This window comes from Polyodon spathula, chromosome 10, assembly GCF_017654505.1.
Source record: "Polyodon spathula isolate WHYD16114869_AA chromosome 10, ASM1765450v1, whole genome shotgun sequence".
Lineage (NCBI taxonomy): Eukaryota > Metazoa > Chordata > Actinopteri > Acipenseriformes > Polyodontidae > Polyodon > Polyodon spathula.
Genome location: NC_054543.1, coordinates 47,764,998 through 47,788,027, shown reverse-complemented (window position 1 = coordinate 47,788,027; position 23,030 = coordinate 47,764,998). Strand labels below are relative to the sequence as shown.

Sequence of the window (23,030 nt, the reverse complement as noted above, 5' to 3'; positions counted from 1 at the left end):
TTGTTGATCATGTTAGCATTGTAATACATGCCTTGTTGATCATGTTAGCATTGTAATACATGCCTTGTTGATCATGTTAGCATTGTAATACATGCCTTGTTGATCATGTTAGCATTGTAATACATGCCTTGTTGATCATGTTAGCATTGTAATACATGCCTTGTTTATCATGTTAGCATTGTAATACATGCCTTGTTGAGATGTGCCCGTTCCTCAACAGCCAGTTCACCAGCTCCTTGCCCACAATGCAGTTGGGGTAGGTGCGCAGCCAATAGCGGTGGTCCTGGAACTCCATGCCGGTGCTGTGGTGGCAAATCTTCTTCCACAGGTCCTTCAGCTGCACGGAATCCTACACACACAGAAACAACTGCTTTATAGCTACATCAATCCAACGCTATGCTTAAGAAAGCGCGTGGCTACGCATGGCAGGTAATCACCAGCAGGATCTTCCTCTCCTCCTCACTGGCATCTCCCTTGATGCAAGCGCGGCTGGTCTGGGGGCTGATGGAGCTCTCGTAGGGCAGCATGGAGGTGCCCGAGCGGTCCAGGGACAGGTTGGTAATGCTGGCAGACCTGAGAGCAAGGGGCACAGCTGAATCAGTGCACCAGACTCACTCAGCAATACACTCGATAGAACAAGCTCAGTACAAGAGAGCACTATCCTCTCTTTTCCCTCTGGAGGACAGAGAAGTCCAGAATGAATGAGACTGTTTATCAGAATGAAACAAAGGCCAGAGAATGTTACGCAATATGGTAATAAGTCTTGTTTGATTTAAACAAATAGGGGGTTCCCTTGACTTGCAATTGTAACATTACGAAAGCTGTGCCCATATTATTACTTTAACATTAAATAATGTGCAGGTGCTAACTATACAAAATAACAAAGACTTGTCCACTCCCCTTGCCTCATCATGATCAATGTGTTCTTTTAAACAGTCATGTTCAAGCGACCCTGAGGGAAAAACCCCAAACGAAGAATGCAGCTTTTAAAGCACTCTCCAAACACACCTCTTCCGTGCTGGAGACTTCCCCACATCCTCCTGCATGCTGGCCAGCCGAGTCGCCAGGCTGTTGGGCTGGGAGTCCTGGCAAATTAAACTGGCAAGAAAAAATTCAGCTCACGTTAGCTGTGAGTAAAGCAAACCCAAAATAGCAGAGGCGTGACAGCCCCTATAAAAGTCCCCCCCCCCCCTTTTTCCCATGGATATACTGTGTGTAGGTTGCCCTGGTTTGCAATGTCTATTAATAAGCTTTGCTATACCTCACTATTCTTTACAAGGCTTCCCTATGCTTTACCTTGCTTTCATTGTGTTTTACCACACTCTGCTTTTACAAGGGCCAATATGAGCCCATAGATGCCACGAACTTATTAAGAGGATCCTATTCGTTATTGAAACAGCTATAAAAGTCATAACACGTGACACACAAAAAAAGTGTCTGTTACCTCTGCCAGGCCAGATCCTCCTCCAGGAAGATATTGCGACTGGCCTTCCTGCCCCCGATGGGGGTGCGTGGCTCGCTGGGTTCCAGCGCGGACACGGCGCAGGTGGCGTCAGACAGAGCGCTCAGATCCTCCCCGATGGAGCTGCTGTCAGCAGAGTGCGCATAGCTCAGCGCTATCTTACGACAGTAGGTGCAGGCCCGGAGATCCCCTGCCACAAAAACAAAGGGCGAGAGAAGTGACTTTATGGATGTCCGCTCAGTAGAGTAAAGCAAGCTGATTCTCTATCAGACACTGGCTCCGCATACATACACTGTAGAAATATTCCACCTCGTGTGTGGCGTATCCAGGAGAATTCCAGGGATGCACATAAAACTCCTACTGCATAGCTGTTTCACCCATTCCAGATTGTACTATGTGTTTAGAAAGCCCCAGTGAATAGGAAACAAGCTCAAGTGTGTCTTATTAAACTCATGAATGGCTCAAACTGCTACGCAATGGGAGTCTTATTTCCATCCTGGGAGTTCATTGGGAACTAGCTGAAGCGTTTGTCTACTTGATGTACTGTACCCATAGCATTACATTTTAATTATGCCACAGCTATCCTTAGCACAGGTTTTTAAAAGTAACCAATAAGAAAATAAACAACTGCTGTGATAAAATAACTAATTGGGATTGTATGTAGAGACAGCATTAAATATAACTACATAGTCCTTGTTACACAAGCCACTATGTAATCTTTTTTGTTTCAGTTTTGAAATCGGTTTCAGGCAACAAGGCAGCTTCACTCGCCTGTATATCCCATGAATTTGCCAGGGATCTCCTGGTTACAGCAGCGGCTACAGAAGATCTGTCCGCAGAGCCGGCAGTGATGCCTCCTTCTGAACGTGGTGAATTTCTCACTGCAGTCGTAGCACTCTTTACACTGGCTGTCCGGCATCCAGTACTGCTTCAGGTCACTGTCCTGCAGCACAAAAATAAAAGGGACTTTTTTTCCCCCCATGTCTACCTTACGAGTTTACCATGGCTAACAATGGTTTGGAAAATGCTTTAACATACCATGCCATGCTTTTATTACAGTAAATTGTTCAGATTCCATTTTTTCCTGTGTTAGACTGATTTCAGAGCTTACTCGTACATTTGCATTGAAGCCTGACGGTTACTGCACACGCTCTGAATTCAATTCAAAAGCACCATTGTTCCCTAATCCACAACAGTGGTACAGTGTATGAATCACCAATAGCTGAACTCCACCCTCTTCCCTGCATGACAGGCTGGTGGTTCCCCAGGCCAGGGCTGAGGCACATCAGTATTGGATCTGTCCAGGCAACACTTCATTTCAGTAATTGAGGCCATTGTGGTTATGATGACATCTCTCACGGCTTGTAAAGACATGTTCTGTATAACTGTATACATCACATTCAAAAAAATAAAACCTTAACCCTGCAATTTTCACTCATCATTAATCTGTAGCTGTTTAATTTTGTAAGACATGGAGAAGTGTGTTTCTTTGTTGTCTTTTTTATTTATCTGTTTAAAAACACACCTTGGTTCCTCTTCTCTTCGTTGGCCTACATTGCCCTCTGGTGGTAAAACTGGGCACGGAAAAATTTTTTTTAAAAGAGAACCGTGATCTCTAGGCCACATTCACAGAGCTCATGGGATGTTTAAAAGCCACTTAATGCACAGCTGTTGATTGCTTTACATAACTGTTTATTGAGCTCCCTTCTAGATGGAATGAACTGACACCAGCTAATAAAATGTGCAGAACATCTTAAAAGGCACGTGATTTTAGCCACACATTAAAGTTAATTATTGCAGCACCAAAGGTCAAAGTACCTAAGACCCCTGATGCACTGGACTAACATTTAATGAAGTATACTGGGCTAGCCCTACTGTACTCACAAAGTACTCACCACCACTGTGTGCCATTTCCTTTTGTAAAAAGAGCTGCTGGTATTGGAAAACAAGCTGCTAATAAAACAGAACTAGCAAGAAACAGCTAAAGCATGTAGGAGGTCTTAAATCACAAAGGATTTACAGGAAGGTTTTTAACATCAACGTTTGGAAAACATCTTCTGTTAAATTAGCATGGTAGTAAATGGCAGGGATGGAAATAAGACTCACATTGCATAGCAGGCAGATCCATTCCTTGTTTTACTATGATTAGACATACCGGTGCATGTTACCTAAACACTGCGGCTAATCAAGCTGATAGTAAAACCTGGAATGGGTTACACTGTTATGCACAAGGAGTCTCACTGCCATCCCTGAATGGGCTGTGAATACATGTCCCCGTTTACCTGGCTCCTCCCCTCCATGATCTCCTTCAGCCGCTTCAGCACCGTGCTGATGCTGCGCAGCTGCACTGCTGTACGGGGGTCATGACCTCCCAGGGGCGGCTCCGCCTTCCTGCGGCCCTCTGCCCAGCAGAAAGAGAAAAACACACAGATTACATATACATACACACACACATATATATATATATATATATATATATATACACACACACACATATATATATATATATATATATATATATATATATATATATATATATATATATACACACACACACAGGTCCACAGCTCCCAACACAGAGGATCCCTTGCATTATGGTTTATAATATTTATTTTATGTTATGAATCTGGGCTGTAACTAAGACCCCCACAGAATAGCAGCTTGAACTACTCCTAGTTTAATAAGACACACACCTGAGCTTTCTATCGACACACTGTGGCTAATCCAGCTTGTATTAAATCCTGGGATGGTGGAGTCCCATTCCTGTGACTGATGTGTCAGTGTTTTTTCTTTCTGGAAATTAGTTTTACTTGTTTTCTTCTTGAAATATAAATGATTGTGAGCACTAAATTGGTACTGTGAACTGCAAATGTTTATTGAATCAATGGGAACTGCTGCTTGGTAACACTGCCTGTGTACTGACTCCTTTACTGACAGGAGTAATGCATTGTTTCAGCATGAAGCGAGGCAACATTTCATAGTGATCAATGCAAAACCCAAAGCTACCCTTAGAAATAATTGCTGACTGACATCCCATATACTGGGAGACCTGAGAGAATCCAATCCCATACCTCCTTGTGCACTGCAGCCCAGCAGGTGGTGAACTGAGCACCTGCATTGTGATCCTGTTACCTGACACTGTGGAGCTTCGTCTCTGGCTGTCTGTGGAATGCTGTTTGTTCTGCATTGACCTCCTTACAGACTGGGCCCTGCTTGTGTGATTTGTACTAGAACAGGACTCCCTCGCCCCCTGGTGGTAGTCTGGATGAACTTCGCTTTTCTCTGGAGCAGCGGCAGGTCTGGCCTCATCTGATAAACCAAAGATACAAGTAAAACCATGACTGCTGCATCGACCAGTACCCCTGGTTAAGTTCCCAGAGCCCCAGATTCTTTCTCTTAATTGGTCCAGAGAAACCATGGAGACGCATAACGTGAAACCATGACATCTGAATCATGAACCAGCTCTGCTAGGGCTGAGGGTCTGGGAGATTTCTGCGATTAAAAGAATTCAGCCTTGGGAAAGGAAAATGCTTGTAGTCATGTTTTTGTTAATAACGCAGTATTTAGCATTTTGCAGCCCCAAGACTATCAACAGAACCGGGTTAAAATAAGAACAAAAAAGCAAACTCTGGTGGATTTCCTTATTTTATTTTGGTGCAGAGTATCACATTGCCAATGACATGCGAGCCTCGTGCTTCTCTCTGAGAACCAAACAAACAAGAACAGGGAGCCACTCCTCATATTTGAAAGCAACTTCAAAATATTCAAAAATGTTCTGAACTCCTAACACCGCCTGGTATTGCATACAGATTCTAAAGGAGCTGCTGTTTCAGACAGGGGCCCTCCATTTACACGTTTCCTGCATGGTAATCACAAGAGGAAATGCACACATGAGTGACGTCACTGCGGTCAGGCACATCCCTCACATGAGTTACCCCTTCATGCAGACCATGTGAGAAGAATCATGCGGAGGAGCCCCTTCTTGCAGTGCTGTACATTCAAGATTTTCCCTGATATTTGATACTCTTGTACTGTACAACAAGGGACCTCTCAGACAGGATGAGCAGAACTGCTGTATAGAATACGCTGGAGACCACAGAGGTCTCTTGTTCAGATGAGAAGTGGAACCTTCAGTGAAGAAAGCTCCTTTCAGCTCAGCCTCTGAAAGCTTAACAACAAACAGCAACTTTCTGCACATGGACTAACTGAGCTTATTCTACAAAATACTGCTGTAAAAAACATATCAGACAATAAGAACAAAAAAAGGATATATTTTACATGCACACACACGCCGTGTCTTATAAACGCACGTTTTGATTTAGTTCGGGGAAAATATTTTAAAATAAAAAAGCAGTCCTAAAAATCACACATAATAATTCCTTAACACAGCAGTCACCACTGTGTGAATGCAGCCCTGCATCTGTGCGTACCTCTGCTGAAGCGGAAGAGGCTGACAAAGGAGCTGTACGCGGATTTGAGGGGGGGCTCCTCCTGCTCGGGAGTGAGGGGTTTGAAGTGGGTGAGCTGGAGGGGGCTGCTAGGAGACTGCAGGGGCTCCCCGCTCAGGTCCAACGTGGAGGAGGAGGAGGAGGAGGGCTTTTCACCTGTAGCCATGTCATTGGTCCTGGAATTGACACACAGGGGGAAGGTTAGGATGCAAGCCTCACCGGCCACACAAACTATTCTCTGAAAAAACAAGTTTATATGTTTACTGAGTCAGTCAACTGTATGAATGTACATTAAACTTTGACTTTACCTTTAAGGGAAACCTGATAATTCTCTTTAAAACAAAATGCTCAAATATTATTTGCCAGCAGGTAAAAATCCCAGAACAGATACCGCGCTGGCTTTTGTTTTATTGTTATTCTGCACATTTACCAAAATAAATATTAGTTACAGAATATAAAAAGACAATGACCCTTAATGTTTACAGTCATGGCAAATCTGAAAGCCCTTACAGTGCCCCACTGTAACTTTTTATTAAGGTATGTTAGTTAAGCATTACGTGGGGAATAATTGCAAATTGAGAGTGGCAGTACAGTACTTTACCTTGGCTCAGTCCAGAATACTTTACAGTATGTTTAACTCCTGGATCCAAGGGACAGCACTATGAACAGAGCAGTGTACACTTCCTTACTCTCATACTGACACTGCACGTAGCGTTTGCCACTCAACTTTCTCCAGAATTGCATGGCAGTTATTTACAGCACTAGTTCACTGATGGCGCTCTATTAAACAGAAAGGCTGAACTTCCAGTACCTCAGAGGGGGGACGGAGGGACGGAGGGAGGAAGGAAGGACAGACACGAATTAAAGTGACTCCGTAGCGTTTTCCTGTAGGTCCTGAATAGTGTACTTTATTTCTGATCAGACAGTCAGATGCCAACAGGTACCGTCACTGAAGTGCGAGTCACCCTGAGGAGTATATCAAACAGCCTCATACCGGCGATCACTATGTGGTGCGCATATTTGGAAAACAGCTAAATAATCAACGATCTTTATGAGCACAGTATGTTTTTACATGATGATAATAGGAGCACGGTATGTTTTTTTTATCGGTTTCTTTTCAAGTCATTGTTCTTTAAGTACATCTCGCCTGATGCAGACTGTGTGTAGTGTACGGCAAAGCGACACAAACACAAGAGTCACGTGAAACAGCCGCATCATTCAAAAACCACAGACGTGATCCAGACTAAAAACAAACTGCTAACAGCAACATGCGGGTCCAATCGTTAAAGTCTTGTTTTTACAGAAGCGTTTCTTACCACTGCCTGAATGTGTGGGTTTTATATTTTATTAAATGTTGTACTTTACGAGGCCGTCACAGTGGTGCAAACTTACCAAAAACACTGAATCAAAAGAATACTTTTGAGAGACAAAACAACAACCGCGAACTCGAATTGCAGTAAAGACGCTTTACCTGTTCAGAGCGGCGTCCTCGCTGGCATGCTGGTCTTTTGTTTTGTGTTTAAAATCAACTGATTTGTGTTTTTGTTACGTAAAATCTGCTTCCAATTTCCGTGCACCTCCACCGCCATTGCCTTCCCCTGCTGACCAGGCTCGACCAAACTGCCAACAGCACAATCGAACTACAGCTGTGCCGCTACCAAAACACACCCGTTAATTCCGCGCGTTAGCTGAGGATTTAAAAAGGGGTTGTTCAGTTAGAAGTTTGATAGATCCTATTGGGTGATGATTGATGACCATAAACTCCCTGCGACAGTCTGGGACAGTGTTTTCTGCTAGTTGTAGTTTCTTTAATAAATGCAACGGGGTGCATTGAAATATCCTAAATAGCAAGGCATGCATATTCGTGGCAGGGCTGACTTGAGCAGTTTTGTTTCGGTAAGAACCGATTCATATTCCCAGGGAAACATGTAGATGTGAAATTTTGTAATATGTGCATGTTCTATAAATTCACGCTGTTCTACTGTTTCATCTTCCTGCAAGTACATTGGGAAATGCAAATATAAATATGCACGGAAACTCGTGTATTACTCTGGCCCAATCACCTGCCTTCTGCTGACCAACCCAGTGGTCAATACCAGCTTCTTTCCTTCAATCAGCTGGCACCGCAACCACGTCTCCCGAGCACTATGCATTTCCTAGCGGCTCTTAAACTGAGGTTCATTCTGGGGTTAGCCCTTTTGTGAAGCAACATGCATAGCAGTTTAACGTGAAGGCATGTGTTATTTCACTGCTGCGATATATGCATTATACCTAGATAGGAAACTTAACATGATACAGTAACTGGAGGGGAGATACTGTACATTAAATACCCCATTTATTTTTGTATTTATTTATTTATTTGACTTTATTGAAAGAAAAAGTGGTTTCTGACTAATGTGGTGGGAGTCAGCCCTGATGACAATGTATATTGATATTACTAATATACCGTAATTCGACATTTACGTTCACTGACGTGCCATTGCCTCTCATTTTCTATTTGGGGTACTGTCAGGTTGGCAAGCTCCGAACTTCATTTCGGATTCTCCAAGCTGAAAATAGCACAGGACTGAACAGTCACAACAGTGTCATCCTTTTATCAAGGACAAACACATTCAACAAAGTCCTTTTTATGTCCACAATTAACTGCAACGGACTAAAGAAACCAATACAAAGAACACATGGGAAATGTAATGAGTGTAATTAGGTGACATCAATTTAAATGGGATAACGTGAGCGTTTGAAGAGCCCAGGTGAACTTTTATTAACAGAGCCGCTGTTTTGGACCCGCTGACTCGCTTGCTGTTACTCGGGCGGGCAGATGAGACAGACTCGTAGCTCACGGTTTGGATCGCCAGGGAAATCACATTAAAAGCCTCTCTTTGCGAATATGATTTCGTCTAGCCGTCTCCGGTTCGGAGGTAAGTCTATCTTGAATCTGGTTATATAAGCAGGGATAAACATACAGTAAGTTAGTGTACCGCTAGGCTATGTTACACTGTCCTTAGTAAATATTGTGTAAGTATATTATATAAGTACCGTACTCTAATTGCATACCAATGTCTTTGAATCCAGTGCGTAATCACCAAGAGATCACATTTTAAATACGATATAACGTTACTAAAAGAAGCGTGTTCCTTTAAAAAGCGTACACAGGAAGCGCCGCTCTTTATTTTTTGACATAGTCTCCCGCCCCGGCTCAGCTCGTACGAGTCTCCTTGCACCCTCCCCTGGAAGGGTAAACACAACGGCCCCCCATCATAGCCCTGCCACCGCTCCGGCGGACGCGTCTCAGCTGGGCTGTACCCATTGGATCCCTGCACTGCCTGATTGGATAAACGCGCTCGGCGGGTGTGCGCTGCAAACATCACGGAAGGAGGTCCTCGCCTTGAGTTAAAGCGACCGGTTTACACGGAGGAACGGTAGTATCTGGAGGGATCAGTGGCAATCGGGTTTTTACATACTTTCGAGTTCAGCATTCACCTGATTCTACAAAATACAGTTTTGCAAAGGTAGGGCGATCACATGTTATCAACGTATATTATTTTACACTGCTTGTGGCACGATTTTATCAATCAACCAATTGAAAAAAATATTTTCCAGGTTCTTAAATTAAAATATATATTATATATATATTATAATATATATATATATATACACACACACTTTTAAAAACATTTGTTTATATACAAACAAGTTGTTTTTTCTTTAGACTCGGTTACATTGAATATCGATAGCTGGGCTTCTCGACCGATTATGCCAACAATATTAACTATAAATACGGCTTTGACAGTTACAATATTTCCAACAGAAGTATTTTTGTAAAGCTTTTTGTTTGTTTGTTTTGTAACATACTATATGTACTGTGGATTCACAACTACTAGCCTAACCTGTTCTGAAAGTCTGCGCCTCCCCTCTAAATGGGCTACCGCAATTGAACAATAGGTATGTCATTTGGAGAGGCAGAAATGACAGTTCAAAATGGGCTAACAAGTGCTTTAAATAAAACGTACAGGTTTTAACCAACTAAAGCCAGGGTAGCAGCTCATCTGGAGAGGCAGTAAGGACCCCTGTAGACTAAGTGTCTTGACTTTATTTTATATTATATTATATTATTACACAACGGATAAAACCAAGTATACACAATGAAAAGGATAGCTTAATGAACCAAGTTTATTATACAACGAATACAAACAATTGTGCACAATGAAATGTATACATGAATTAATTTACTCCTTAAACTCAATTATGCTAACACTGAAAATGGTAGCTCAAACTCTGGTGGGCGTGTTGCAAAAACAAAAAAGGGAATCACTCATGAGGAGTTTGTGTGATTAGCTCAGATTTCCCAGGAGCTCAGATTTTCAGAACACCAGCAGTGCTGAGTACATTGGATTGGTCTGTGGATCTGTTAAGACTGCAACCTGCAATCATTTCATGTTCGGGGTGGGGTTGTCTTGTGAATGACCCCGTCGCGATTCAGAAAATTCACTTAACCTGAACCCGATCCCCATCTGAAGAATAGAAATGAACCCCAGCCTGATGGGGTCCACCTGATCTAGATGGGGTCCTGCTCCTAACAGAGCCGCAGATCAGTGTAATGTACACAGCAATGCCTGCACACAGGCACAAGCCTCTCAGCACTGGGATCTCAGTGCCAAGCCATTCAGCACCTCCCGTATTCAGTGGCCCAGTACTTCCTGTAGCAGTGGCCCGGCACTCGCAGCACTTCCTGTAGCAGTGGCTCAGTACTCTCAGCACTTCCTATAGCAGTAGCTCAGCACTTCCTGTAGCAGTGGCTCAGCACTCTCAGCACTTCCTGTAGTAGTAGCTCGGTACTCTTAGCACTTCCTGTAGCAGTGGCTCAGTACTCTCAGCACTTCCTGTAGCAGTGGCTCAGCACTTCCTGTGGCAGTGGCTCAGTACTCTCAGCACTTCCTGTAGCAGTGGCTCAGCACTTTCTGTGGCAGTGGCTCAACACTCTCAGCACTTTCTGTGGCAGTGGCTCAGCACTCTCAGCACTTTCTGTGGCAGTGGCTCAGCACTCTCAGCACTTCCTGTGGCAGGGGCTCGGCACTCTCAGCACTTCCTGTGGCAGTGGCTCGGCACTCTCAGCACTTCCTGTAGCAGTGGCTCAGCACTCTCAGCACTTCCTGTAGCAGTGGCTCAGCACTCTCAGCACTTCCTGTAGCAGTGGCTCAGCACTCTCAGCACTTCCTGTAGCAGTGGCTCAGCACTTTCTGTGGCAGTGGCTCAGCACTCTCAGCACTTCCTGTGGCAGTGGCTCAGCACTCTCAGCACTTCCTGTGGCAGTGGCTGTAGCACTCTCAGCACTTCCTGTGGCAGTGGCTCAGCACTCTCAGCACTTCCTGTAGCAGTGGCTCAGCACTCTCAGCACTTCCTGTAGCAGTGGCTCAGCACTCTCAGCACTTCCTGTAGCAGTGGCTCAGCACTTCCTGTGGCAGTGGCTCAGCACTCTCAGCACTTCCTGTAGCAGTGGCTCAGCACTCTCAGCACTTCCTGTAGCAGTGGCTCAGCACTCTCAGCACTTCCTGTGGCAGTGGCTCGGCACTCTCAGCACTTCCTGTAGCAGTGGCTCAGCACTCTCAGCACTTCCTGTAGCAGTGGCTCAGCACTTTCTGTGGCAGTGGCTCAGCACTCTCAGCACTTCCTGTGGCAGTGGCTCAGCACTCTCAGCACTTCCTGTAGCAGTGGCTCAGCACTCTCAGCACTTCCTGTAGCAGTGGCTCAGCACTCTCAGCACTTCCTGTGGCAGTGGCTCAGCACTCTCAGCACTTCCTGTGGCAGTGGCTCAGCACTCTCAGCACTTCCTGTGGCAGTGGCTCAGCACTCTCAGCACTTCCTGTAGCAGTGGCTCAGCACTCTCAGCACTTCCTGTAGCAGTGGCTCAGCACTTCCTGTGGCAGTGGCTCAGCACTCTCAGCACTTCCTGTGGCAGTGGCTCAGCACTCTCAGCACTTCCTGTAGCAGTGGCTCAGCACTTCCTGTGGCAGTGGCTCAGCACTCTCAGCACTTCCTGTAGCACTTCCTGTGGCAGTGGCTCAGCACTCTCAGCACTTCCTGTGGCAGTGGCTCAGCACTTCCTGTAGCAGTGGCTCAGCACTTCCTGTGGCAGTGGCTCAGCACTCTCAGCACTTCCTGTAGCAGTGGCTCAGCACTCTCAGCACTTCCTGTAGCAGTGGCTCAGCACTCTCAGCACTTCCTGTAGCAGTGGCTCAGCACTCTCAGCACTTCCTGTAGCAGTGGCTCCACACTCTCAGGACTTCCTGTAGCAGTGGCTCAGCACTCAATCTTCGAACTCCTTATCTATCTAGTTTCAAAGACAGCCTGTAGGATTTTTATTTTACTGACATGAAGATAGCTGATATCACAGTTGGCAGTAGCTGTACAACATATTTTAAATGTAAGGCCAATTAATTATTAATATTTATCTTTCTTTAGCCCTGGCTGCAGTTTTTCAGAGTTTCTTCTTAGTTGCAGTAAAAAACAAAATTACTAACAGTTTGATGTTGGAGGCTGACGTAACGTACTGTATGTGCTGCACAAACAAATCTCTATGGTTGAAACTTATAAGGCTTAATTTAGAAACGGTACTAGAGCTTAACCCTTTAGTTTGTGGGCTGCATGGCAGTTTAGGTGACGACTCCTTCCTGAGGGTTAGTCTCTTAAGCAATTCAAAATGCTGAATCATAGTGCTTGCAAAACCCAGCGTTATAGAGAACATAGGAAATGCATGTTCTGTTTACTGCCAAGAATAATGCAGTTTATTTATCTCACTGCAGTTATGTTTTACACTGAAATCTAAGTTCTCGTATTTGATCCACAACATTCCATAGTTAAGCCTTCTGTGGCCTTTTACTGTGCTTTATTTTAGAAGCAGATCTTGGCATTCCTTTGTTTTAGCTGCAGGAACACAGGATTGTCATCATTCAAAGTTCATTATGGTGTTTTTTTTTTTCAGGTCTGAAAATGTCACAAAAAATTAAGGCTGGTTCAGTTGTTGAAATGCAGGGAGATGAGATGACAAGAGTCATCTGGGACTTGATTAAGGACAAACTCATCCTGCCCTATGTGGAGATGGACCTACACAGGTAACAGTGAATGGCACTGAAATGGAGCCTACAATGCCTTTGCTGCTCCTCATTAACTCAACTACTGCCTTTCCACTGGGCCGCTTGGTATCACATGACAGCCCATTTAAATACTGTACAATATATAGAGATTTCTTTTTTTTGTCAGAAATCACCTGTGTGCCCCAACCAGCCAGCCTTCTTAATACAGTACATGCATGTAGATCACAGATGTTACAGTACATGCGTGTAGATCACAGATGTTACAGTACATGTGCAGATCACAGATGTTCAGTACATGTGTGCAGATCACAGATGTTACAATGACATTGGGTGATCAGAAGTAGCCTTACTGACACCATTCATTGATTCCTGATTATAGCTCTGGGGCTGGTTTTAGACCCTGCTTAGCACTAAAGTCTTGGCCCTAAAGTAACAGTAGCTAGTTCAAGAATGATATTCATGTGCGTGACTGGGCAGCACGGTAAGGCTTGTGCAGGTTCCTGGCCAGCAGTCTGATATGTAAACCTTGGAAGCCGTTGTTCAAGCAGTGCTTGGGAAGAGAAGGAGAATTGGGTGAAGGGTGAGGGGTGGGGTTTATCTGAACAGTGGAGCAGTGTGACTGGGTAGGGATTGGTCTGCAGTGATAAGGTCTTGGAAAGTGCTTGCACGTGCAGATTTCAACATTCTTTAACACAATGTATTGGTGATCTCTGACTCGCAGGGACCTTAAGTCTTACATTGTGCACATTTATAGCCGCCTCTCCTGATTTAAGTGCGTTGCATTTATAGATGATTTATGCATGTTTAATAATAAACAGTTAAGTAACAAATCCCACTGGCCCTGTCAGCACTACTATATAGTTACACCTTACAGGGGGTGCAATCCACAGCTACAGGGATATATTGAAGGCGGTGTTGCATAGGTATGTCACACTACAATTTGCATAGATCTGGAAAGCGCTTGTCCAGTTGTATTGGAGCCTGGTATTAACATTATTTAGCATGCGTTATTGTTTTTCATGTCTGTCTGGCTATACATCCATCCATCTTTTATATTCATACATATTTTTTTTTTTTTGCTAAGACCTGGAAAATCACTTATCAAATTGTGGTTAAAGTTTAATTGCCATCCATTATTCTATACTATTCTGTACCTATATCATATATGTCTCAGTCCTCAACGTGTCTGTCATCCTGGAAGCTGATGCTTTTCTCTCCTACTGTTTTGCAGCTATGACCTGGGAATAGAGAACAGAGATGCCACTGACGACCGGGTCACAGTGGAAGCAGCTGAAGCCGTCAGGAAGTACAGCGTGGGGATCAAGTGTGCCACCATCACCCCAGACGAGAAGAGGGTGGAGGAGTTCAGGCTGAAGAAGATGTGGAAGTCTCCCAATGGGACGATTCGTAATATCCTGGGGGGCACCGTGTTCAGGGAGGCAATCATCTGCAAGAACATCCCACGGCTGGTGCCCGGCTGGCTCAAACCCATCATTATTGGCCGTCATGCTTTTGGGGACCAGGTGGGTGGGGATTCCTGTTTAAAAACTGCACTGAAATGCTAGGGGCATCAATTGTGCTGAATCTTATGCAAAGAAGCACTCGCCTCCCAGATGGTACGCTGACTATCCTTTCATCTGGAAGGTCATTTGTTGGCTAGCATCTTGATATGCGACTCCCAGCAGTTATTACTGCTATAGATGGTGCCATTAATGCATCAGCATGGCAATCATAAGGCAGCAAGATGCCAGCAGCTGGATCAGAAGCTGGTTTCTAGTTGAAAAGGGTTGTTACTGCAATCTTTACATTTTCTGAGCAAAGGGCTATAGTTAATTATTAATTGTGATGTACTTTAGACTGCAGACATAACATGATTAGCCTCTCTGGAGTTTCATGAGTAACCAAAAAATAAGTGTCCGTACTGTCAAAGGTCCAAAGCGCAGACTACACGAGGAAGCATTTTCAAGCGACACAGGATCACTCCTGCTATCAGTATTAGATCGAGTGGTCTGTATGTGTGCATAACATAAGGGATAATGTACACCCAGCTGTGTGTAATAAGGCTGTAGTACTATCAAGGGTTTCTGGTGACATATAAAGCACAAGAGCGCTAGCACTAGATTCATAAATAAATCCCTACAAACCACTTTACTCTGCTATTACAAATTGAATATGAACTATTGTTTTACACAGTTGAAGTGCTATTGCAGGTTTCTTGTGATGTCTTGCCATACAGATAAACAGTTGTGAATAAGGTAGTTCCCTGGGACCAGACGAGATACAATACAGACCTCAGATAAACAGTAGTGAGTAAGGTATAAGGTGGTTCCTTGGGACCAGATGAGATACGATACGGACTGTGCTTGCTTTGTTCTCCTCAGTACAGAGCTACAGACTTCGTGGTCCCCGGTCCAGGCAGAGTTGAAATGAAGTACACCCCGAAGAGTGGCAGCGAGCCCGTCACATACCTTGTGCATGATTTTGAAGGTAAGGTCCAGAGCAGAGAGAACTGAATTCTTCAGTGAAAAAAAAACAAATGGAAGATGTGTTCTGCCATTCAAGCCACAATGCATGTTCACGTAAGAGTACTGTCACATTTTTATTGGCTTGCATGTTAATGCAGTTGTGAAAGTATGTCGTAGCTGAGAAGCTCAGTCTCCTTTTTGTTTTCCACTTCCACAGTATCAGTGTCAGGCGCTGCCACTGCAATGTAATGTTTCCCGGGTCCATTCTTCTGTTGTCATTGTAACTATTGCAGGGAGCTTCTGTGATGGATTGCTCACAGTATAGACTGATTTGCTCTATGTTGCTGCTCTGCAGACTGCGGTGGTGTAGCTCTGGGCATGTTCAACCTGGACCCGTCCATCAGAGATTTTGCACACAGCTCATTCCAGATGGCCCTGACCAAGAGCTGGCCCCTCTACCTGAGCACCAAGAACACCATCCTGAAGCAATACGATGGCCGCTTCAAGGACATCTTCCAGGAGATCTACGAAAAGTATGATACTGTGGTCAGGTTTATCAAAAAATACATTGGAAATGTAATCGCAGTCAAAAAGTAAACTAAAGTGAAGCTGCTTTAAATGAGAAACCTGATGCTGCGTATGCCCAGCCCAGGATTCACCATGTAGGTTTTGTGTAGTTTGCATTTTGCAGATAAGTCTCTTTTTACCTGAGATTTAATGCCACTCCTGTTTCTGAGCTGCTGCACTGGTATACTGTGGCTAATTCCTGTTAAGTTTCATTCATTGGTTCGTTGCAGGGAATACAAGTCCCAGTTTGAAGCAAAGGGAATCTGGTATGAGCACAGGCTTATCGATGACATGGTGGCGCAGGCTATGAAGTCTGAAGGAGGCTTTATCTGGGCCTGCAAGAACTACGATGGAGATGTGCAGTCTGACTCTGTCGCTCAGGGTACTGAAGCGTCAAACAGTCTTTAGAGATCATATAAATAATCTGAAATGTATTACTGGGAGGGATGGTCATTTGTACTTACAATATACCTACAGTACACAGATGTATATAGGATCCCTGTTGGATAGCAGTTTCACCCATGCCAGATTTCATTATTGTACAAGATTGATTAGCCACAGCGTATAGGTAACAAGATCAGGAGAGACTTATGGATCAAAATGCTACGCAGTAGGAGTCTTATTTCCCTCCCTGCAGTAAACTAAATGCAAAATCTAAATGTAAAATCCAAATGTATATTTTCATAACATGAGCGTCCGTTAACATGAATACATTATTTGAGTAGAAGAAGAAGAAAGGTGGAGTAGGGGCACCTGGTAATAACGTCATTTTGAAAACTTCCAGGCTATGGCTCCCTGGGAATGATGACCAGTGTGCTGATCTGTCCAGATGGAAAGACTGTAGAAGCAGAAGCAGCTCACGGCACTGTGACACGGCACTACCGCTTGCACCAGCAAGGCAAAGAGACCTCCACCAACCCCATTGGTGAGTGTGTCCAGCACTCAGTCATTAGCAGCCCGGTGCGTGGAGCAATGTGTGCTGTCTTCACAATACTGGATACAACAGGAAACAATTACATGAAAAATAAAAGCTTTATATATATATATATATATATATATATATATATATATATATATATATATATATATATAGATAGTACTTTCGGTATATGTACAGTCAAAAGATCCAACTTTCCACTGGTTCGGTATGATTTACATACCTTTGTCAAGGAAAGTGTGTTTCAAAACAAACAGTGGCAGTACTTGTAGGCTTTTGATGCCATGGTAACTACATTAACTTATTTCTAGTTAAATCTGTTAATGTGCTTGTGATGTAATTTACTACATAGAAACGATCAATTATTCCTTTCTGTTTAAGCCTTCAGGCATTTCTTTTCCTTTATTCTTCTGTATTGTATATTATCTAATTGTATTACTTCTAAAACTGCTAATGTAAGTCATTCATGTTGCGTTCATCTTTATGTACTGCTGGGGCAAATATCCAAATATTCAAACAGATATTTTTTGACATGTATTCGGATACAAAAATCAGATGTTCATATTCGCTAGAAATGACAAAAATACCTTGCACTTATTTACCACCTCAGCAGGAGTTGTGCTACAGTTTAAAAAAAAATGGCAAATGAAAAAGAGCTCTGTGTGATATGTGAGATTTTATATATATATATATATATATATATATATATATATATATATATATATATATATATATATATATATATAAATATATAGCACGTCATTCTATATTTAATGTCTTGCTTCAACAGAAATGCCTTCGCTTAAGCAGTGCCCAACTTGCTGGAAATGTTGTGTAGTGATTTTTATATAGATTGTTATATATTATATATATTTTGTTGCGACTTTATGTGGAATTTAATAAAAGAGAACCAAAACGGTGAGTTTTTTTCCCCTTCACTTTACAACGCCATTTCCACGTTTGTTTTATTTGAAGTGTTTAAAGTTGAATTTCAGTTTTCGTTTACTTGTTCAGCTACAGAAAGGCGCAAGTAAACCTCTGTTATTACTTTATGAAAACGTGTCGATGGCCGCTGTTTACTGTGAAGAAACGGCAATGGCAAGAAATGAAAAAAACGAAAAGATAAATAAAATTCAGGAATGAACAAAACAGCGTTTAACTTGAACTGCTATTTGGCATCCTTTGTTTTGTAGTGAATTCACTGGGGTAAAGTAAGTCCTACACAACTTATTCTTTACTCCTGGGATATTTCTCTATTTTACCGTGTTACACATTGTAAGCTCTTGCTGTACAATAAAGGCACACACACGGGCCACGCCCACGCCCACGCCCCCTGACCCTGCTGCTATGCTGTCTTTGCCAGCGTTCAGAGCAATATAATGGCTTGTATTACTTTTTGAAAAATGAACGAATATCCGAACGAATATTTAAATTATGAGCAAATATCTGAACATGAAAATCCTGTGTTTGATCCCGCACTATATAATATATCAAATGAATGGGTGTTTTTTTTTTCTTGCAGCCTCGATCTTTGCCTGGACCCGGGGGCTGGCTCATAGAGCTAAGCTTGATAAGAATGCAGAGCTGCGCACCTTTGCCACTGCCCTGGAGGAGGTCTGCATAGAGACCATTGAATCCGGCTTCATGACCAAAGACCTGGCAGCGTGCATTAAGGGGCTGCCCAAGTAAGTGCGCCAGTGTTTCTGTTTTCTCTGTTCCCTTTTCAATGAGACATCCTTTAGTATATACTGTGTGTGTGTGTGTATTCAGTAAATGGATTCATTAATGTGTTGATTCAAACACAAGAGAAGCTTATGCCCTCGGAAACATCAATACTACAGTAAACATGTCGATGCCCCGGAGGAGAGGGTAATAATACTCCAATCAGCTTTTAAAACACTTCTGGTGCCATTGTTGCTCATACATATACACACATACCTACCTTCATACCTACTTGTCAGTGAACCCCTATCAGGTGTGACTGGTCCTTGATCATCTTTCTCGATCTTGAACTCTTGAACCCTCTGATTCTGGTCATTAACAGCTCACATTCCTTGTCTCTGCAGTGTACAGCATTCTGATTACTTGAACACCTTTGAGTTCCTGGACAAGCTGGCAGAGAACCTGAAGGTGAAACTGACCTCCCAGCCCAAACTGTGATACCGTCCCGGAACACCACCTGGATCACTGGAAAAAGTATAAATATACATCTTGACATCTTGTGTCTCGTGTTTTAAACAAAACTGTCCTTTTCTAATATGTATGAAATGGCCAGTTTTGAATAAGAATCATGCCACCATTTTGGTTGCAGTAAGAAAATCATTAATAATTGTTTTTAAGCACTAGTGTTACATTTCCTTTTACAATCATGATAACTAGTATGGCTCTATTAGGATGCTAAATCTAACAATACACAGGGCAATTGTTAGACATGTACATTGTCATTCATCATTTCCACCTCACTGTGAAAGTATATAAACTACTATATGAAGGGCAGCGGCCTGTTGCCTTTTTGGAAAGCAATTCAAACATTTTCTACCTATATTGCAAGTATCATAACAGGGACAGTCGCACTTTTAAAATAGCTGTGCTAAACAGCGGTTGGTACTGTAGTTTTTTGTATGGGTCAGAATTATTCCTTTTAAAATAAAGGGTTTGTTGTTTTCAAGTATGTTCTTTCAAGTCGTTATAATTACATGAATTCCCTTTCATCTAATAGTCATCATTGCGAATTTACTGTGTAAGCTAAAACCCAAAATGTGTACATGTATAAGATGTGGAAGATTTCTTTAATACCCTATCTAATAAACACATGATGCCTACTAGTGACTTAACTCTCTCCCAGCTTTGGTGTGTGATGCTCCCACCGTCGCTCGCTTTAAATCAGCTCTTAGGACCCACCTGTTGTCTCTTGCTTTCCATGCTCTTTAAGCCTGATGTCTGATTTTAGCGCCTGTGATGTTGCTACTATTTCATGTATTATGCATTTCTAACTGTATTGTATTAGGCGTTGTTTTTTACTGTATATCCTGTATTATGCATTTCAGTGTATTTAAAGCGCTTTGTGATGGTGGTCCACTATGAAAGGTGCTATATAAAATAAAGATTAATTGAGCAATACTTATTTTTGAGAATTTCCCTTTTTATAGAAAAAGTGTGGCGTGTGAATATGAAATATGATATTCCTGAATTACTGTTATCAATTGTCCATTAATCATGGGGAAAACGTCATGCTTTATTAAATTAGTATTTTACAATACCGAGATGATTAAAGGAAACCTGCAAGTGTCTCAGTTTACCACAAGGGGGAGCTCAATGTGATTATATTTGTACCATGCTTACTGGATTGACCCGTGTTCTAGAGATTATGCAAAATACAATGTAGCAGTTTAAATATTCCACTAGAATCTAGATATATAGGAAACAGCATCTATTTTCACAGTGCTGAAATGCCACCTGCATTGTCCTCGGACAGAGATATTCAAAGTCCAGTGGTAACACATGGGCATCCCAAAAAAAACAAACCAGATAACCAGTGCAGCTGCTTGCTGAATCAACACAACGACATGAGCACCCCAAAAAAACAAACCGGGTAACCAGTGCAGCTGCTTGCTGAATCAACACAACGACATGAGCACCCCAAAAAAACAAACCAGATAACCAGTGCAGCTGCTTGCTGAATCAACACAACGACATAACCAGATAAGTGCAGCTGCTTGCTGAATCAACACAACGACATGAGCACCCCAAAAAAACAAACCGGGTAACCAGTGCAGCTGCTTGCTGAATCAACACAACGACATGAGCACCCCAAAAAAACAAACCGGGTAACCAGTGCAGCTGCTTGCTGAATCAACACAACGACATGAGCACCCCAAAAAAACAAACCAGATAACCAGTGCAGCTGCTTGCTGAATCAACACAACGACATGAGCACCCCAAAAAAACAAACCATGAGCACCCCAAAAAAACAAATAACCAGTGCAGCTGCTTACTGAATCAACACATCGACATGAGCACCCCAAAAAAACAAACCGGGTAACCAGTGCAGCTGCTTGCTGAATCAACACAACGACATGAGCACCCCAAAAAAACAAACCGGGTAACCAGTGCAGCTGCTTGCTGAATCAACACAACGACATGAGCACCCCAAAAAAACAAACCGGGTAACCAGTGCAGCTGCTTGCTGAATCAACACAACGACATGAGCACCCCAAAAAAACAAACTGGGTAACCAGTGCAGCTGCTTGCTGAATCAACACATCGACATGAGCACCCCAAAAAAACAAACCAAACCGGGTAACCAGTGCAGCTGCTTGCTGAATCAACACAACGACATGAGCACCCCAAAAAAACAAACTGGGTAACCAGTGCAGCTGCTTGCTGAATCAACACATCGACATGAGCACCCCAAAAAAACAAACTGGGTAACCAGTGCAGCTGCTTGCTGAAACAGCACAATATCCACTGCACCATGTATCATATGTTGCGCTGTAGCATCTGTATTTTTAATTGGCTCAGTAAATTTGCAACATCTCATGCCATGCACAATGCATTACATAATGCACACAAGATCAGTGCGTTCCAATCAATTTTACTGTATACAGGATGAATGTGTGTGATGAAATTAAACAGATACTGTATCTAAAGTATTAAAAAAAAATGGAACTTGCCTTTAATTACAAGAACAATGCTGGGCAAAAGGGTAAAGCATCATTCACAAAGAACCCACTCTTCAAACTGTATGTGTCTGCACTGAGACCGTGATCAGAAATAAGAAATATACATACATACATTGTGAGCTTTAGACCATAATCAATTGACTGATATTTTTTTTAAAGCCACTAACAGGAAAGTGGAAGCAATCTGTCCTAATAAGTATCAAAGCTTTTTTGAAGCTCCTATTGTCCAAATGTAATTGGATTTTGCCGAGTGTGAAAAGGAGTCTCATTTCCCAGTCTGAGCTGCATTGAGATCATTGTGCTGCTGAAAGGTTGTATCATTAGTGGATGTGGGCTACGGTTTCTATTTTTGCAGATTGCTCTGATGAACTGAAACTACGAACAGAACAGGTAAAAGCTTCTAAAGATGAACCCCATCCATGGCAACTGTTACTACACGCTGGAAGGTATTGGGGGTGGGCACCGGGAACGGTGCAAGCCTTGAAATCATTGGCAATAGAAGGGAAACAACAGAACGACTGAATATTATAGTGTTTCCAGCAGGAGTAAACCACTGACATGTCACAGATCAGGTCAAATAGATTTCTGGTCCAATATGCCCAATTTATTTGCTTAACATTTTGCTTGTTTAATTCATGCACACACACAATATGTTCTTACAACATACTACGAATGAGATCTGCTGTCTAGTGGTCAAACACACCTGGATGCTTGAGCAAGGCCCATGGCTGGATGACAGGGAAAGCACAGAGTTATGTGTCTGACTGCAGCCTGTGTCAGTGTTCCATACAGTCCACGAGAAAGCACTAGCATTGCAGCCCTGCAATGACAACCACGCTGCAATGCTATGTTAATGGAGAGGGTTAGGTTTGCAGGTACTTAACAGAACCCCAGTAGTGGTGAGCATTCGGCTCCTTGCAGAGGTGCTTTGCACCAACTTTGTACAAGAGCAGACAGGCACCTTGCCTCAGAACACTTGGGCTTCTTGGAGATGGAACGTTACCATGGAGACAAACAATCATTCTCTCCATCAAAAGAGAAACTAACAGAGGTTTCAGGTCTTTTGTGCTGCAGAGCAGAGAACATGAAGCCAGATGAAATGAGCTGCTGTCCTTAAGCACAATAATATAGTAATCAGTGGAAGAGTGTATAATCAAAAACACAGCAAAAAATATTATTTGAAGTCCTGCATGCATCAGTCCCAGCACTGTTCCTACTTCAGTCCCAGCACATGCTTCAGTCCCAGCACTGTTCCTCATCTTCACTCATCTTCTTCCCAGTGAAAGGGCAGCAGTTGTGTGTCTTTGTGTTTCACGATGTACAGTGCTCATCCAAGACCCTGACTGCATAGTTCGAATCCCATGGTACTGAAGTCTTA

General features: G+C 43.0%; 2 protein-coding genes across 7 annotated transcripts in view; one reads left to right on the top strand and one right to left on the bottom strand.

The window, feature by feature from the left end:
• LOC121322477 (1-phosphatidylinositol 3-phosphate 5-kinase-like) overlaps nt 1-7,564 on the bottom strand; it is a 45,393-nt gene extending 37,829 nt beyond the window's left edge. For 2 of the 5 annotated variants that reach the window (XM_041262532.1, XM_041262533.1), the window contains exons 1-9: nt 7,382-7,553; nt 5,893-6,086; nt 4,595-4,771; nt 3,745-3,863; nt 2,234-2,405; nt 1,445-1,652; nt 1,009-1,098; nt 438-573; nt 192-349 (exon numbers count right to left, since the gene is read on the bottom strand). In XM_041262532.1, coding sequence (XP_041118466.1) covers nt 192-349; nt 438-573; nt 1,009-1,098; nt 1,445-1,652; nt 2,234-2,405; nt 3,745-3,863; nt 4,595-4,771; nt 5,893-6,076 — 1,244 coding nt within the window. In that variant the 5' untranslated portion in view covers nt 6,077-6,086; nt 7,382-7,553. Of the gene's footprint in view, nt 1-191; nt 350-437; nt 574-1,008; nt 1,099-1,444; nt 1,653-2,233; nt 2,406-3,744; nt 3,864-4,594; nt 4,772-5,892; nt 6,087-7,381 lie in introns of all 5 variants that reach the window. The other 3 variants (XM_041262536.1, XM_041262535.1, XM_041262534.1) reach the window with 3 other exon arrangements.
• Nucleotides 7,565-8,729: 1,165 nt separating this feature from the next.
• LOC121322476 (isocitrate dehydrogenase [NADP] cytoplasmic-like) lies at nt 8,730-20,006 on the top strand. 2 transcript variants are annotated; one of them, XM_041262530.1, is made up of 9 exons: nt 8,730-8,828; nt 12,890-13,019; nt 14,233-14,524; nt 15,383-15,488; nt 15,822-15,999; nt 16,264-16,415; nt 16,818-16,958; nt 18,493-18,655; nt 19,037-20,006. In XM_041262530.1, exons 1-9 carry the CDS (start codon nt 8,798-8,800, stop codon nt 19,128-19,130), a joined length of 1,287 nt encoding a protein of 428 aa, XP_041118464.1. In that variant the 5' UTR covers nt 8,730-8,797; the 3' UTR covers nt 19,131-20,006. The 2 variants fall into 2 exon arrangements, with proteins under 2 accessions (XP_041118464.1, XP_041118465.1); XM_041262531.1 differs by lacking the exon at nt 8,730-8,828 and adding an exon at nt 9,291-9,419.
• Nucleotides 20,007-23,030: the final 3,024 nt, after the last annotated feature.